Source organism: Mustela putorius, unplaced genomic scaffold (assembly GCF_011764305.1).
Source record: "Mustela putorius furo isolate JIRA1106 unplaced genomic scaffold, ASM1176430v1.1 tig00003853_pilon_pilon_pilon, whole genome shotgun sequence".
In the NCBI taxonomy this organism is placed as follows: Eukaryota; Metazoa; Chordata; class Mammalia; order Carnivora; family Mustelidae; genus Mustela; species Mustela putorius.
In genome coordinates, this window is record NW_025422005.1 from 85169083 (window position 1) to 85184444 (window position 15362).

Genomic DNA, 15362 nt, shown 5'->3' on the forward strand with positions numbered 1-15362 from the left:
GAATTTGATTTTAGCTATTTATACTTGCCAAATAAAAGACAGATTGACTGATTTTTACTGAATAATTCATGAGTTTCATTCTGGTTCTTGACCCATAATTTGCCAACCTACAAGGGAAAATTTACAAATAGATAAGAGATTAATTTGTTGGTTTGTTCCTTCATTGCTTTGGAGGGGAAGCTGAAGGTATCTGAAATAATCAAATAATATATCCGCGGTTTTCCCTGCCCAAATGAGCCCAAATGAGACCAGATTACCCCTCCCTCCCGTGTCCAAGAAAAAGTGGTAGCCATTGCTTGACTGTGGCTCTGGAGGGCTCTTCCTGGGAATTGCCGGAATGGAGAAGACTATTTAGTGTCATTGACTTCAGGCTTAGGAGTCCCCTCTGTCCTTAGATTTTTCTTTCTTAGATCTCTGCAGGGCTCATTTTTCCTCCTCATTCACTTTCCCCGGGTTGATAACTTCCATTTCTTCTCTTCTACCCTGAGCCCAACTCCTTCATTCTCCTGCTTTGCTTACAAGTTGCCCAAGTACATATTTTACACTCTCTAACACATTTGATTTATCTCAATTGATATCAGTTGGTTTTTGTATTTTAATATTTCTCTCTACTAAATGTGTTTCCATTTTCCCCCACCTCGGGTGAGGAGGATTCTTATAAAGAAGCACGTTGTTGCTAGGTATTTACTCAAAAAATACAAAATACTAATTCATAGGGATATGTGCACCCCAGTGCTTATAGCAACATTACCTACAATAGCCAAGATATGGAAATAGCCAAGTGTCTGTTGATGAATGGATAAAGAAGATGTGGTATGTGTGTGTACGCGCGCGCACACACACACACACACACACACACACACAAACACAGGAATATTACTCAGCCATAAAAAAGAATGGAAACTTGCCACTTGCAATGACATGGGTAGAGCTAGAGACTGTAGCCAAATAAGTCAGAGAAAGACAAATACCATATGATTTCATTCATATGTGGAATTTAAGAAACAAAGCAAGTGAGCAAAGAGAAAAAGAGAGAGAGAGAGAGAGAATCCAAGAAAACAGACCCTTAACTATAGAGAACATACTATGGAACCATAGAGAACAAACTGCTGGTTACCATAGAGGAGATGGGCAGGAGGATGGGTGAAATAGGTGATAGGGATTAAGGAGAGCACTTGTAATGAGCCACAGGTATTGTATGGAAATGTTGAGTCACTATATTGTACACCTCAAACCTAATACTCTCTGTTAACAAACTGGAATTTAAATAAAGAAGTAAAGAAAAAAAAAGAAGCTTATTTTTGGAAGGTGTGTTCTTTATTCATGGTGCTTTATTGTATCAAAGTGTGAGCAGCCATGACCATTTTCCCCGCAATGATCTTGACATTTTCAAAATGTATTTAGCCAGTCAGAAAACAATATAAAAACACAGAACTATATTATTATAAATACATATATATTCTTAGAAATGCGAACACTTGTGAGGAAGGAATATATAAAATGGCCTTAAGATAGAGTTTGTTAGCTTTGTATTTGCCTGCAACAATTCTGATTTTTTTTTCCTAAGGTTTTATTTGACAGACAGAGATCACAGCTTTGTATTTGCCTGCAACAATTCTGATTTTTTTTTCCTAAGGTTTTATTTGACAGACAGAGATCACAGTTATGCCAAGAGGCACGCAAAGAGAGAGAGGAGGAAGGAGGCTCCCTGCCAAGCAAAATGCCTGATGGGGGGCTCCATCCCAGGACCCTGGGATCATGACCCGAGCCGAATGCAGAGGCCCTAACCCACTGAGCCACCCAGGCGCCTCAACAATTCTGACCTGTTTTTAAATTGCTTTTGGCTGTACAAAGGTTTTGACTGCATTTCTTAGTATGACTTGAGGCTCACTCCCCTTTTTGTGAAATATGAAAGCTGGCCCACTTAGCTTTAAGATCTTGTGATGTGGGAAACTCTGGGTTCAGGTTGCTTTTCATCTACCCTTTACCTGGTGTCGTGGTCAAGATGCAGGTATAGCTTCTTCTGTGTAGCTGTCTCATGCTCTTCCCGCAGCTTGTTTCTTTGAGGGACAGTAGAGGAGAGTGGGGTCAGGATTCCTTCTATTTCTCTCCTCCCCTGCTCTAGGTCTCTAATTGTCTTTTTGGAAATATGACCTCCTTGAACAAAAGGGGAGAGGCATTCCCAGAGCCTAATTTTACTGTTGGGAGCTATGTGAACCTCTGAAGGGGAAGGACCTCAATTTCTTCAAAGATTTTATCCTTACCTCACTCAGGTTACTTGGCAATTTCTCCAGTGTTTTATACTTATTTTTGTTCTCCTCTTATCTTTTCATCTTGATTGGTGTTTTCTGTCATTGCAGAACATTGTCGTTATTTTCGTTTTCCAAATCAGTAGCCATTGCTACATGTAGCTTTTGAATGCTTGAAATGGGCGGCTTAATATGATGGGAGAACTGAATTTTTAATTTATTTAACTTTAATATTAGTTAATTAAAATTTTTTTATTTGACTATAGTTGACATTCCATTAGTTTTAGGTGTACGACATAGTGATTCAATATCTCTATACATTATGCTACAGTCACCACAGATTTGCTACTGTCAGTCACCATACAGCACTTTTACAGTACTGTTGACTATATTCCCTGTGTTGTAGCTTATATCCCCATGACTTCTTCATTCCATAACTGGAAGCCTGTATCTCCCACCCCTCTTCACCCATTTTGTTTGCTCTCTGGTTCTGCTTTGTGTTTGTTTATTCATTTGTTGTTTTAGATTCCACACATGAGTACAGTCATATGGTATTTGTCTTTCTCAATCTGACTTACTCCACTTATCATTATACCCTCTAGGTCCATCCATGTCATCACATATGGCGTGATCTCATCCTTTCTTATGGCTGAGTAATATTCTGGTGTGTGTGTGTGTGTGTGTACATACACACCACTTCTTCTTTATTCATTCATCTGTGTGTGTACACTTGGGTTGGTCCCATATCTTAGCTGTTGTAAATAATGCTGTGATAGAAATAGGGTATATAACTTTAATTAATTTAAATTTAAATAGCCACAGGTGGCTATTGGCTACCATGTTGGAGAGTACAGATCAACTTAAGGACATGGTTTGTATTTGATGTTCTTTTTCCTGTCTTATTGGAGTATACTAGTTTAGTTATCTGATGTTTGGTGAAAAACAGGTGTGTTTGTTAACCATGTGGCTAAGTGGACTCTGCAGTTAGAAACTACACAGTTTGAAACTGTAGTTGAAAATGAAGTTGGCTTCTAATGGTTAGTACGAAACTGGAATTAGATGCTTCAAATTTTTTGTGCTTTCCTGAAATTTATTCAAAGTGAATCTGAAAAGCTGATAGAACCATAACTAAAAATTCTAGATTCACCTTATCTTTAAGCATTCATGTTTGAGTAGGAAAAAACAAGATATATTAGCCAAGAGTGTTGCTTCCAATAACTCAAGGACAAAGAAATCTTTGTAATAGAAACAGGGCTGTTTTCATCATGCTGGGAGGTGCTTATTTTTAGATTTTCATTTTGATTCATTTGAGTGGATTTTTGTTGACCATCCAAGATGGGTCAGTAATTAGATATAATAAAACACAGTTCCTTTTTGATTCATAGGTATTTCCTTTATACTTACAACACAGCAGTACACTGGGAACTTTAGAAATATATCAATAACTTTTTACATTAGATTATTGCAAGTTTCCTTTTTTGGCAACTCCGTGTTTTTAATTCTCATGAAGCTTGTATATAGGGACAGCTAATTTTGGTGTTACCTAGAATATAAGTTCCAAAATATTACCAACTTGATTAATGTAGATAAAATATACAAGTTTAGGGGCATCTCGGTGGCTCAGTCAGTTGTGCCTGCCTTGTGTGAGGTCATGATCCCAAGTGTCTGCCTTGGCTCAGGTCATGATCTCAAGGTCCTGGGATCAAGCCCAGATTCCTCAGGCTTCTTGCTCAACAGGGAGTCTGCTTCTCTCTCTCTCTCTCTCTCTTTCCTCTGTTCTTCCCCCCTGCTCATGCTTTCTCACCCACTCTCTCAAAATAAAATAAATAAAATCTTTTTTTTTTTTAAAGATTTTATTTATTTATTTGACAGACAGAGATCACAAGCAAGGCAGAGAAAGGCAGGCAGAGAGAGAGGAGGAAGCAGGCTCCCCGCTGAGCAGAGAGCCCGATGCGGGGCTCGATCCCAGGACCCTGGGACCATGACCTGAGCCGAAGGCAGAGGCTTTAACCCACTGAGCCACCCAGGCGCCCCAAAATAAATAAAATCTTAAAAAATAAAAATACAAGTTTAGTATTGCTATGTAAGACAAGTGGCTCCTGGCAGATTTGATGTAGTGTAGTATATATCTATGGCACTCTAATTTAAGTAGCAGAAAAAATGTAAATGACTCCCTCAAAATGAAAGTCTTTGGGGGGTGGATTTTTTGGGAAACTTGTTGATATTTAGTAAATTTATGGTCTAGTGAAATTGAACCTGAGCATTAGTGAGCAAAATAGTCATAATGAGGGCTCATTTATTGAAGGTCTTTATTATGAGCAAGATATTCTTCTCAACCTTTATGGATAAGATACAGCCCTAGAGAGAGAGCCTTACTCTGTAGTTGGGCAGGTAGGATCTACACTTAAAAAAAAAAAAAAAAAAGCTAATTGAACATTATGTAATAGTGTCTCAGATGGTAAGTTTTGGGAACTTTGAGAGAAGGGTAGTTTTTTCTAAGGGTGACCGGAAAGGTAGGATTTGAACTGGATTTTGAGGAAGTTAGAGAGGAGCAGAAAGAGGAAAAGGAGGGCATGCCAGCCAAGGAGACCAGTGTGAGTTGAGGCTTGGATTAAGAATACGCTATGGAAGGGCACCTGGGTGGCTCAGTGGGTTAAAGCCGCTGCCTTCTGCTCAGGTCATGATCCTGGGGTCCTGGGATCGAGCCCCGCATCGGGCTTTCTGCTCAGCGGGGAGCCTGCTTCTTCCTCTCTCTCTGCCTGCCTCTCTGCTTACTTGTGATCTCTGTCTGTTAAATAAATAAATAAAATCTTTTACATTAAAAAAAAAAGAATATGCCATGGAGTATTTGGGAATAAGGGATGGACATGGGTGTTGGAATATAGATCCTATATGGGGTCCTTTAGGAAATAAGGTCATCCTGGAAGCTAGGGGCATGAGGTGTAGGGCTTTGATTGTTGGGCCAAGGAATTATTCCGAAGAGAGCAAGGAGCCATTAAACATTTTTGACCGGTGGGAAGAAATACAAGAAGTGAGATATTATGAAGATAAATCTTCAGAGTGTAATACAGAGTGGTTGGGCAGGGGAGAGGCAGAATTTAAACATTAAGGATGTGAGATGAAGAGGCTCTGCCCTTTCGTTGCTAACATAGGAAATGGACAAGCAAGGGATGACTTAAAAGTAGTGGCTTTTCTGGTATATGAGAATTAAATTGATATTTATTTGTTGCCCTTTTGTGACTGCAAGTTTTTCCTGCCTGAGTAACTGTCAGAAGCAAATGTTTTGAGTCTGGTGGGCTGATTTGAAGGAAGGGTGGGTTGAGTTTTAGCTGTTCTGAGTTTGAGGTGATGGAAGGACCTGTAAATGTGAGGTTCGGAGGTAGTTGAAGATGAAAAGGCTGATGCTGGGTCTCAAGTGTGGAAGCAATCGATCTCTCTTCCATAGGGTTATCTGTGAAATTCATGATAGTAGGTACGAGAGAACCATGGACTGCTGACTATAGCCTGTAGATGTCCCAGGTGGGGAGAGGGAGAAGGGTCTGTGTGTCACATGATGCAAAGTTCAAGGAGAAGGAAACTGAAAGAAGACCGCTAGATTGAAGATCCTTGAGAACTGAGAGCAGTGTTTGAGGAGAATAGTTAGTGACTGAGTAGGTGATAAGTACAAGGAGGAAGTGAACATATGTGTTATGTTCTTGTTGCTTCTTTTGTTGCCTGCTTTTCAGTCCTTGTCCTGAGTGTCCTGGCAGGGAAATAGGAGGAGGTAGAACTCAGAATTGTCCAAACAGTTCCCTGTTAAGAGACTGGAGACTGATTATAGTGATTTGTGATCCTCTGTAGGGTGAAACCACGAGTTATTTGGGCTCTCCGAATCAGTTATATATTGAACCTTATTCTTGATGATAGCTGAAATTTGCAATTTTAATGAAAATGAAAATGAGTATTGATGTTACTGAAAATTATATTTCTACTAAATACTACTTTTTTATTTTAAATCTCAGTTTTTATGCAGATTTTGGACCTCTGAACTTGGCAATGGTGTACAGATACTGCTGTAAACTAAACAAGAAACTGAAAGTGAGTATTATGGTGATGTTTATGTTTTGGTATTAAACATTGGGACTTTGACCACTGGGATTGCTGTGCATACACCATTTAGTTAGGTAATCTTGATCTCTGGATATTTTTATAAGGAGTTCACCCAGAAGTTGAAACTGATCCATCTGAGTATTCCGTAAAGGACACGTTAACCTCTTTCATTTTTCAGGATGAATTGAAATGTGAGCTGGAATGAAGTCATTGGAATAGTGATCTAAGAAAGAAAGCACAAATCCTTTCAGGTTGTTGTTTAATGAGTCTATCAAATTCCTTCCTAGGATGATTTTTCTGAAACCAGGTGATAAAAGGACTCATCCCTGCATGGCAGAAGCTCTGGAGCCTTTCCTGTCTGATCAATATTGAAAAAATTTTTCTTTTTACCTTTTATTTTTATTTATTTTTAAAGATTTTTTATAAACATATAATGTATTTTTATCCCCAGGGGAAGAGGTCTGTGAATCACCAGGTTTACACACTTCACAGCACTCACCATAGCACATACCCTCCCCAATGTCCATAACCCCACCCTTCTTCTCCCAACCCCCCTCCCCCCAGCAACCCTCAGTTTGTTTTGTGAGATTAAGAGTCACTTATGGTTTGTCTCCCTCCCAATTCCATCTTGTTTCATTCATTCTTCTCCTACCCCCTTAACCACCCGTGTTGCGTCTCCACTTCCTCATATCAGGGAGATCATATGATAATTGTCTTTCTCCAATTGACTTATTTCGCTAAGCATGATACCCTCTAGTTCCATCCACATCATTGCAAATGGCAAGATTTCATTTCTTTTGATGGCTGTGTAGTATTCCATTGTGTATATATACCACATCTTCTTGATCCATTCATCTGTTGATGGACATCTAGGTTCTTTCCATAGTTTGGCTATCGTAGACATTGCTGCTATCAATATTGAAATTTTGACATATTTCTTGAAGGTCATCTTTGTAGAATTAACAGCTGAGATTGATGAACTAGTAGTGATACAATAGGGACTTTACCTGTTATGACAGAATTTGGGTTATACATGCGGTATTCATCTTTATTTTTGATTTTACCTGTTTTTTTTTTCCTCTTAAACTCCAAACATATATGAGGAAAAGCAATATGTATACTCCTGGTTTTGGTAAAGTTATTTCATCACATAGAAAGGAACATTTCTTTTTTTCTTCCAGTTTTCTAAATGAGGATCTTAAATGTAATGTTTTGGTTTGGAAGGTCAAATACCACCTAGCATGCTGTTAAAGATGACTGGTAAATTACAATGCTCAGGTCATTTATTCTTTTTGCTGGTTAAAATGTAACTGATGTGACACAGTATAGTGCCTTGTATATATTAGCTGCTTAGTGATCGTCTTTTGATTTGATTGATTTTTATTGAATTTAGGTATAAGACAGCTGTAGTAGAGAATGTTCTGTAAAATATATTGTGCATTCACAGATTTTTGCCATTGATCTGAAAATGCTAAATGGTCATGAATGAATACCAAAGATATTTTTTTTTTAGTCAATCATTTTATAACATAAGATCTGTTGGAATCAAGTGTTTAAAGAATTAATTTATAAAGATTATCTGATTTGAAAAGATGTATGTAAATTCCTTTAACTGATCTACATTCTTCAGAAAAGAAGCTACTGCCTATAGTTTAGAAATTAAAGGTGAAACTTTTGTAATCACCAAGGAAGCAAATAATATCCTAAGAAGGATTTAATATAAAAACATAAAGTGAATTTTTAGTAGATGAATTAACAAGGAAAGGGTAGTTCATAAATAATTAAAGCTTATTTCTTCCTTTTGAGGACCTAGGAATTTTTTTTGCTTTCTTGATTAGCCCTCTTAGTATGTAGTTGGTATGAACTGGGTATTAACAATTTGCGACCTATTATTTAGAAGATTGAAGAGAAGAGAATCATTTTGAAAATAAATTTTTGCTCTGACTTGGTGTTACGTAAGAGAAGTTGGCTTGAGTAAGGCTATTTTTCTATCATATTCAGTACCAAACCCTAGAGGTAAGTGTATACATGGATCTGTTTCAATTTGTTTTCATTTACAAAGCTTTCTTTCAACATTATATGAAAGCTTAATAGAGTTTAGCAATCCCTTGGTTCATTTCAGCAATCAGGTAATCTGATGGATTCCTAGAAGGACATTTTTAGCTTTGATACAGCTAGTGGGCACCCTGTTACTTGCCGAAGGAATGAATGTTCAAAACCCAAAAGTTAGTAAGTCATGGGTTGTTTCGAAGCATCCAAGTAGAATCTCTATATTAGGAGAAAAAGACTGACTTTACCAATCCAAAGCTACAGTTGCTTCAGTCTTATGGAATCTCAGTTTCTTTAGCTATAACTCCAGGATTATCGAGCTCCCACAGAGGGGTGGTTAGGATTATATTAGAAAATATATAAAAGGTCTTTGTAATGTCTTATGCTGAAGAAAGTTACTAATGGAACATTTATGACCTTGGGTAAGAAATAATAGTAAGAGTTTTTCAACCCAGGTTATGAATGCCTTCTCAGCCCCCTATTATTATTTCCACATTCAAAAGCTATCTGAAATAATTTTAGGAGTTGAAATGACCATTTAGTCCAGCCAGCTAATTATATCAGTGCAGAAGGGGAGGCCCGGGAGAAGCAGGTGACTTGCTCAAGGCTGCAAAGTCAAGTAGGGGCTCGATTTCAAGGCTCTTGACTTACTCCTGCTCCTCTCCACCTTCTTTGCTAGTGGAGCCGCTGTGGTTTATAATCTTTCCAGGTGTGCTCACAACACTGCCCCAGCTGACTTCACCTTATCCGACAGGGGTCTCGAGACTCCTCTGCCTTGTTTGCTCCGGGGACTGTGACTGCCACTCCAGCTGCTTTTCTTCCAGGAACCCAGACTCCAGACTTTGCTGCTTTGAATGGACCCTTCTCCTTCCGTACCTCCTGCATTCTGTCTGCCTCACCTTCATGTAGTCTCCAGGCCCTCAGGCTCCCTGTTGGTGTTTCTCGTCTGCAGCCCATGTTCACCCGTCTTGGGCACATTCCTTCCATGTCTTTCGTCTTGCTTGCCTTGACAGCTGCCACCCTTGCTGTCTTCCCCAGTGGATGATTTCATGCGCTAACTCACTGATTTCCTGGAGATCACAGTACTCCCTTGACAACCAGCCACACACTTTACCCTGAGCCACAGTGGTTGCTCCACATGATGCCTTGTGACGTCCAGTCTGACTTGAATACCTTTTCTCTGGTTTGGTCACTCCTTGTTTTTTTTACGCCTTCTAGGATCTCTTCATCCTATGGGAGAAGGTGGGAGGTTCCTCCTGTTTTCCCAGAATTCTCTGTGCAGATCTCTATTACTGAAGAATGATAATTACCTGTTGGCATTGCTCTCTCTCACTAGACTAGATGCTCCTAGGAGGTGCGGATATGACATATAATTCTGTGTCCCCGATGCCTGGCATAGGGTCCCCAGACACACTGAAACTTCTGTTGATCTTAGCATGAACTTCATGATCCCACTCGACTTGACAGGTCCTCTTTTAGCCTCTTGCCTTTGGAGGTTTCAGAATACTGTTGACATCCTCACTATGCACTGATTTCTTTTTTCTTTTTTTTTAATTATTTTTTTAAAAAGATTTTATTTGTTTATTTGACAGATAGAGATCACAAGTAGGCTGAGAGGCAGGCAGAGAGAGAGAGGAGGAAGCAGGCTCCCTGCTGAGCAGAGAGCCCGATGTGGGGCTCTATCGCAGGACCTTGGGATCATGACCAGAGCCGAAGGCAGAGGCTTTAACCCACTGAGCCACCCCGGTGCCCCTATGCACTGATTTCTTAATCCTTTTCTGCCTCACTTTTGCTTTACTTACCCTGCTGAAACCGCTCTGGTGACCTTTTTTTTTTTTAAGGTTTTATTTATTTGAGAGAGAGCATGCACACGAGTCTGGGGGAGGGGCAGAGGGAGAAGCAGACTCCCTCCTTAGCAGGGAGCCAGGTGTAGGGCTCCATCCCAGGATCCCAAGACCATGATTTGAGCCGAAGTCACACGCTTAACTGACTGAGCCACCCAGGCACCCTGATTGGTGACATTTTAAACACCAGATATGACAGTGTTTACTTGGTCATCAAACTCTACTTCTCTGAATAATTTGGCACTATTTTAACTGATTACAACTTAGAATAATTCTGTGGTGTGGTTTCCTAGCTCTTTTAGGCATGTCTTGTTTTCTACTTCGGTAATTTTTATTTCTTCCAATAAAGCTTTTTATGGTTTTTTTTTCTCCTTTATTTGATACCTTATGTAGATAGGTAATATTTTGCAGTGCATTCTAAATTTTTAATTTTTATATTCTCAAAAGGTAATTTTTTCAGGTTGATGATTTGAGGTAGTGATTTATTGCTATTTTTCATGTGCGTCAATATGCATTCTATTCCCAGTGACTTTCATTTTAATTATGTTGATTAGAATGGAACATTATCCATCAAACATCTACTTAGATTAAAAAACCAAAAGTAGGGGTGCTTGGGTGACTCAGTTGGTTAAGGGTCTGCGTTAGGCTCAGGTCATGATCCTGGGAGGGAGCCCCATGTTGGGCTCCCTCCCTTCTCAGCCTCCCTGCTCAGGAAGGAGGCTGCTTCTCCCTCTTCCTCTGCCCCTCCCCCTCAGCTTGTGCTCTGTCTCTTGTTCTCTCCCTTGAATAAATAAATAAAATCTCAAAAAAAAAAACAAACCCGCCAAAACCAAAAACCACAAAACAAAAACCAAAAGCAGAAATTACTACCATCAACAAAAAAAAACCTATTTAAAAAAATTTTAAACTGTATTTAAAAAAGTACCAGCACTAAGTGTTGTGCAGTGATAGGTTGTAGTTCGCAATTTCTGGTCAGTAGTTTCTGTGATGAGGAAAGCAGTCCAAAGAAGGAAGATTTATTGAAGTGAGAAAAATTGGTAAAACTGTATATGTTGTTTAATGTAAAATGCCATCAGTGATTGAGAGGCTAGACCAGAACTTAGTAATTTGGTATTTTAAGAGATCCATAAACCCCTGAAATTATATATAAAATTTTATGTGTATTTACATTTTCCTCTGAGAAGACTCATAACTTTTAAACCAGTTCTTAAAGGGATTCTTGCCACAGACAATGGTAACAACACAGGGCTAGAATATACAGGCTAATAAAAGGGAAGATGGTTTCTAGCAACGTAGTGATATTTTAAAAAACAATACCTTCTTCATACTTAGTCATGTAAGAAAATCTTTCAATGACTGATACAATAATAGGAAAGTTTTATAAACATATGGTTGAACTAGCTTTTCCTAAAATGGTCACTATGGGTTTTTTCTTTTTTTCTTTTCTTTTCTTTCTTTCTTTCTTTTTTTTTTTTTTAAAGATTTTATTTATTTATTTGACAGAGAGACAGATCACAAGTAGGCAGAGAGGCAGGCAGAGAGAGAGAGAGGAGGAAGCAGGCTCCCTGCTGAGCAGAGAGCCCGATGTGGGGCTCGATCCCAGGACCCTGGGATCATGACCTGAGCTGAAGGCAGAGGCTTTAACCCACTGAGCCATTCAGGCGCCCCGGGGTTTTTCTTTTTTTAAAAAGATTTTATTTATTTATTTGACAGAGAGAGCACAAGCAGGGGAAGTGCCAGGCAGAGGGAGAAGCAGGCTCCCTGCTAAGCAGGGAGCCAGATATGGGGCTCCATCCGCACCCTGGGATCATGACCTGAGCCGAAGGCCGACGTTTAGCTGACCGAGCCACCGAGGTGCCCCAGTGGTCAATACAGTTTTAACCATTGATTTCACTTTCCCTCTGAGAAAACAAAAACCTCAGTCTGTGGGAAAACAAAACAAAACAAAACAAAAAAATAAACCTAAAAGCATCACTGAAAAAAGGGGACATTTTCTAGGACAGTAATTTCTTTTTAATACTGCTTTTACGATTCAGCAGGACAATTATAGTAATCTTGAGGACTGCTTTTAAAAGGTTTAAAAGAATATTGATAGAAGTGTAATTTTAAATGTACAAAACCTCCCACATAGCCCTTTCAGGGTAAAAGAAAGAGGGGGGGGGCCTGGTGAAATGGACGATTGTATTAAAGCATTGAAAGTGCCTGGCAGATGGTGGGGGCTCAGGGACTGTCCTTGTTGCTGAGTGAATCAGTGCAGTAATCCTATCCACTAACCAGGCACCTGCTATGGTATCAGGTGATTATACACAAGAACTCTTTTGATATAATGATCAGACCACCCTCTTATTATAACTACAAAAATGTGTTGAGATTTCTTCATGAGGTTATCTTCTGTTTCAGGTTCATAGGCTTTGGGGGGAAGAAAAGCAAGTTGCATTTTGGAGATAGTTGATGTAGTTTAAAGAGGTATCGCGTTCTAAAGCAGTGTTAATTCACATGGGAGTGAGCGTACGTAAAGTTAGCAAGACACGGAGTCCTTCCTGATTCCCATTTAGAAGTCTCGAGGCAAGAAGATCCCCATTAATGGAGAATCCCCAAATTTCATCAACCAGATTATCATCATGGTCAAATAATCCTGATGAGCAACTTTTCTCTGACGTGTTCACTTCTGCTCTGATCAAATGTGCCATTTCACTGATGAAACATACTGGGTTTGAAATAAAATGGACCATACAGAGACATCTTTTTCTTTTTAAAGAAACTACTCAACCTATTCTGTTTTAGCTCAAAATAAAAACCTAAACCATATTTTGTTTTGTACAGCCAAAGAAAATTTTCAAGAATATCCCTTTCCTGGGAAAGTTGGAGGTAAAACATGTAGAGGTCATGGCTGCTGACAGGAGGACCTGTTCATTTTCTCGCTTTTGCAATGAGATGACAACTGATTGCTTTGGAGACGCTGATTGCTGCGGCCATTACTGGGCTAGCCTAGTCACCTGTAAGAGAATGATGCGTTGGTCACCACAACCCCAGAGCTATAATCTGAGCACCATCACTGGCCAAGCTTGCTTGTTTAGGGAAGTGCATGGGCTCTGTTTTTTTTTTTTTTAAATTATTATTATTAATTAAAGAACATATTGTCCAGGCTGCACTAATGTCTTCCTTAGCTCTATCAGGCTCATTCACACGGTTTAATTAAACATGGTGTTCCAACCAAATGACTTGAAGATTTTACTTCTAAGCATGGCAGACAACTTTACCAAAAGGCTGCTTAAAAATCTGTGTTTCGAAATTATGCATTAACTCTTTGTGTGTGTGTGTGTGTGTGTGTGTGTGCACGCATGTGCACGAGCTCATTTTGGTTTTGAGCTTAATTACACCACCTGGCGCCACCTCTCGTTTTTGAATGGTTGAGTAGTTTGTGGTCTCCTGCCCTACGCTGAACAAGTGCATGATTTGTATATGGCACCGCCATCCGAGTATAGCCTGGGCTCTCTGTGATTCCTGTAGCATGTCAGCATTTTCTCTCTTTGAATTGCCGTGGCTTGTTTTTCTGCAGGAGTGAGGTCTCCAGAATGCAACCTTTCACACAGCGTTCTTTTATGAGATAGAAAACGTCTGACTGGGGTCAATACCCTTATCTTAATTTTTATTATTCTCTCGTAGCCGTCGGAGTACTTTGGTTTACAAGTACCGTTAAACATTTATATGCTAGATTGCATGCCTGTCATGATTTTCATAGCAAGTGGTAAAACTCTGACTCTCAGGTAAGCAGTCCAGCTCTGGAAATTTCTGGAGGTTTGATCGTATATTTAATTGATATTCAATACTATATTCTAGATATACTATTCAATAGATATTCAATACTATATTGTATCTCTTATCTATTTTTTTTAACCTTGCTAAAGGAAATAATTGCTGTCCCTGTAATTAAGATCATTCCGTTGGTCTTTGCTCTGTGATGACGGCATCCCTAGATAGTTGTTCTCTTTTGTTTGTAATAAGCCTTGGTCAATATTTCCCCCTTGGTTAGCATCAAATATTCATTAGACTGGGAAAGCTTATGAGGCTAGAGACTAAGGTTCTGCTCCCTTGTTACCCCATTGTTCAGCACCGTCTTTGACACGTAACAGCTGCTCAATTCATGCCGATAAAGCCAATAGAACTTTCTTAAGCCACAGTATCTTGGTACACAGATCTGGCAAACTGGTTGCCTATGGGCTACATTCAGTTTAGTAGTGTTTTCTTGGGCATGAATGCTGTTTAAAATTTTTGAATTCATGGTTAACATCTGTAATTTATGAAAATTTCCATTTAATTCTGGATTTTGGGCTTCTCTTAAATATTAAAGTACGTGATTATGGGCCCAGATTCCTACATGGGAGTAGGAGGATGGAGCTAAGTCTGCTTGGGATAGGGCATGCTTTTCTAGTTTACCAACTTACCCACTTCAAATTCTTGGTCTCTGAGGGCATTTGAACTTGGAACTTCTGGAATAATGCCATTTAAGGCAGCTCAGTTATTGAATCATTAAAGGATCTTTTTGTAAATTGTTATCATCTGGAATGCAAGAATTTACAAATTGTGATACAGTTTTCTGAGGAATCTGGGGAAATGTGTTTTTAATAACATGTTTTTAAAAGGCATATGGAATTATTTGGAGTTCCTAAGATAATTTAAATATGTCTTTTGGGGCTACTCGACCAAATGGACAGTGTTTTAGTAGTTGTGTAAAACATTTCCAGGGGTTGACCAGTCACAATTTCATGTAGCATAGCAGATTATCCGTGTGCTGTCCCTAGATCAGCAATGTAAGCATTACTAAGGAACTTGTTAGAAATAACATTCTTGGCCCAGCAATCTGTGTTTTAATAAGCTCCCTAGGTTACCCTAGAAACAGCCTGTTAACAAAATGAAGTATAACAATAAAATATAATTTAGATTGATATATTTTTAAAGATTTTATTTATTTATTTGACAGAAGGAGAGAGAGACAGTGAGAGAGGGAACACAAGCAGGGAGAATGGGAGAGAGAGAAGCAGGCGTCCCGCTGAGCAGGGAGCCCAGTGTGGGCCTCAATCCCAGGACCCTGGGATCATGATCTGAGCCAAAGGCAGACGCTTAATGACTC

The 15362-nt window shown here is 39.2% G+C and overlaps 1 protein-coding gene across 4 annotated transcripts in view; it reads left to right on the forward strand.

Annotated features, from left to right (window-relative positions):
* Nucleotides 1-15362, forward strand: part of CDC14A (cell division cycle 14A) — a 174130-nt gene that overhangs the window by 15546 nt on the left and 143222 nt on the right. For all 4 annotated transcript variants that reach the window (XR_006601838.1, XR_006601837.1, XR_006601836.1 and 1 more), the window contains exon 3: nt 6251-6326. Coding sequence is in view for 1 of the 4 variants with exons in the window: in XM_004775179.3 (XP_004775236.1) it covers nt 6251-6326 (76 nt within the window). In the remaining 3 variants the exon portion in view is untranslated. The remainder of the gene's footprint in view (nt 1-6250; nt 6327-15362) is intronic.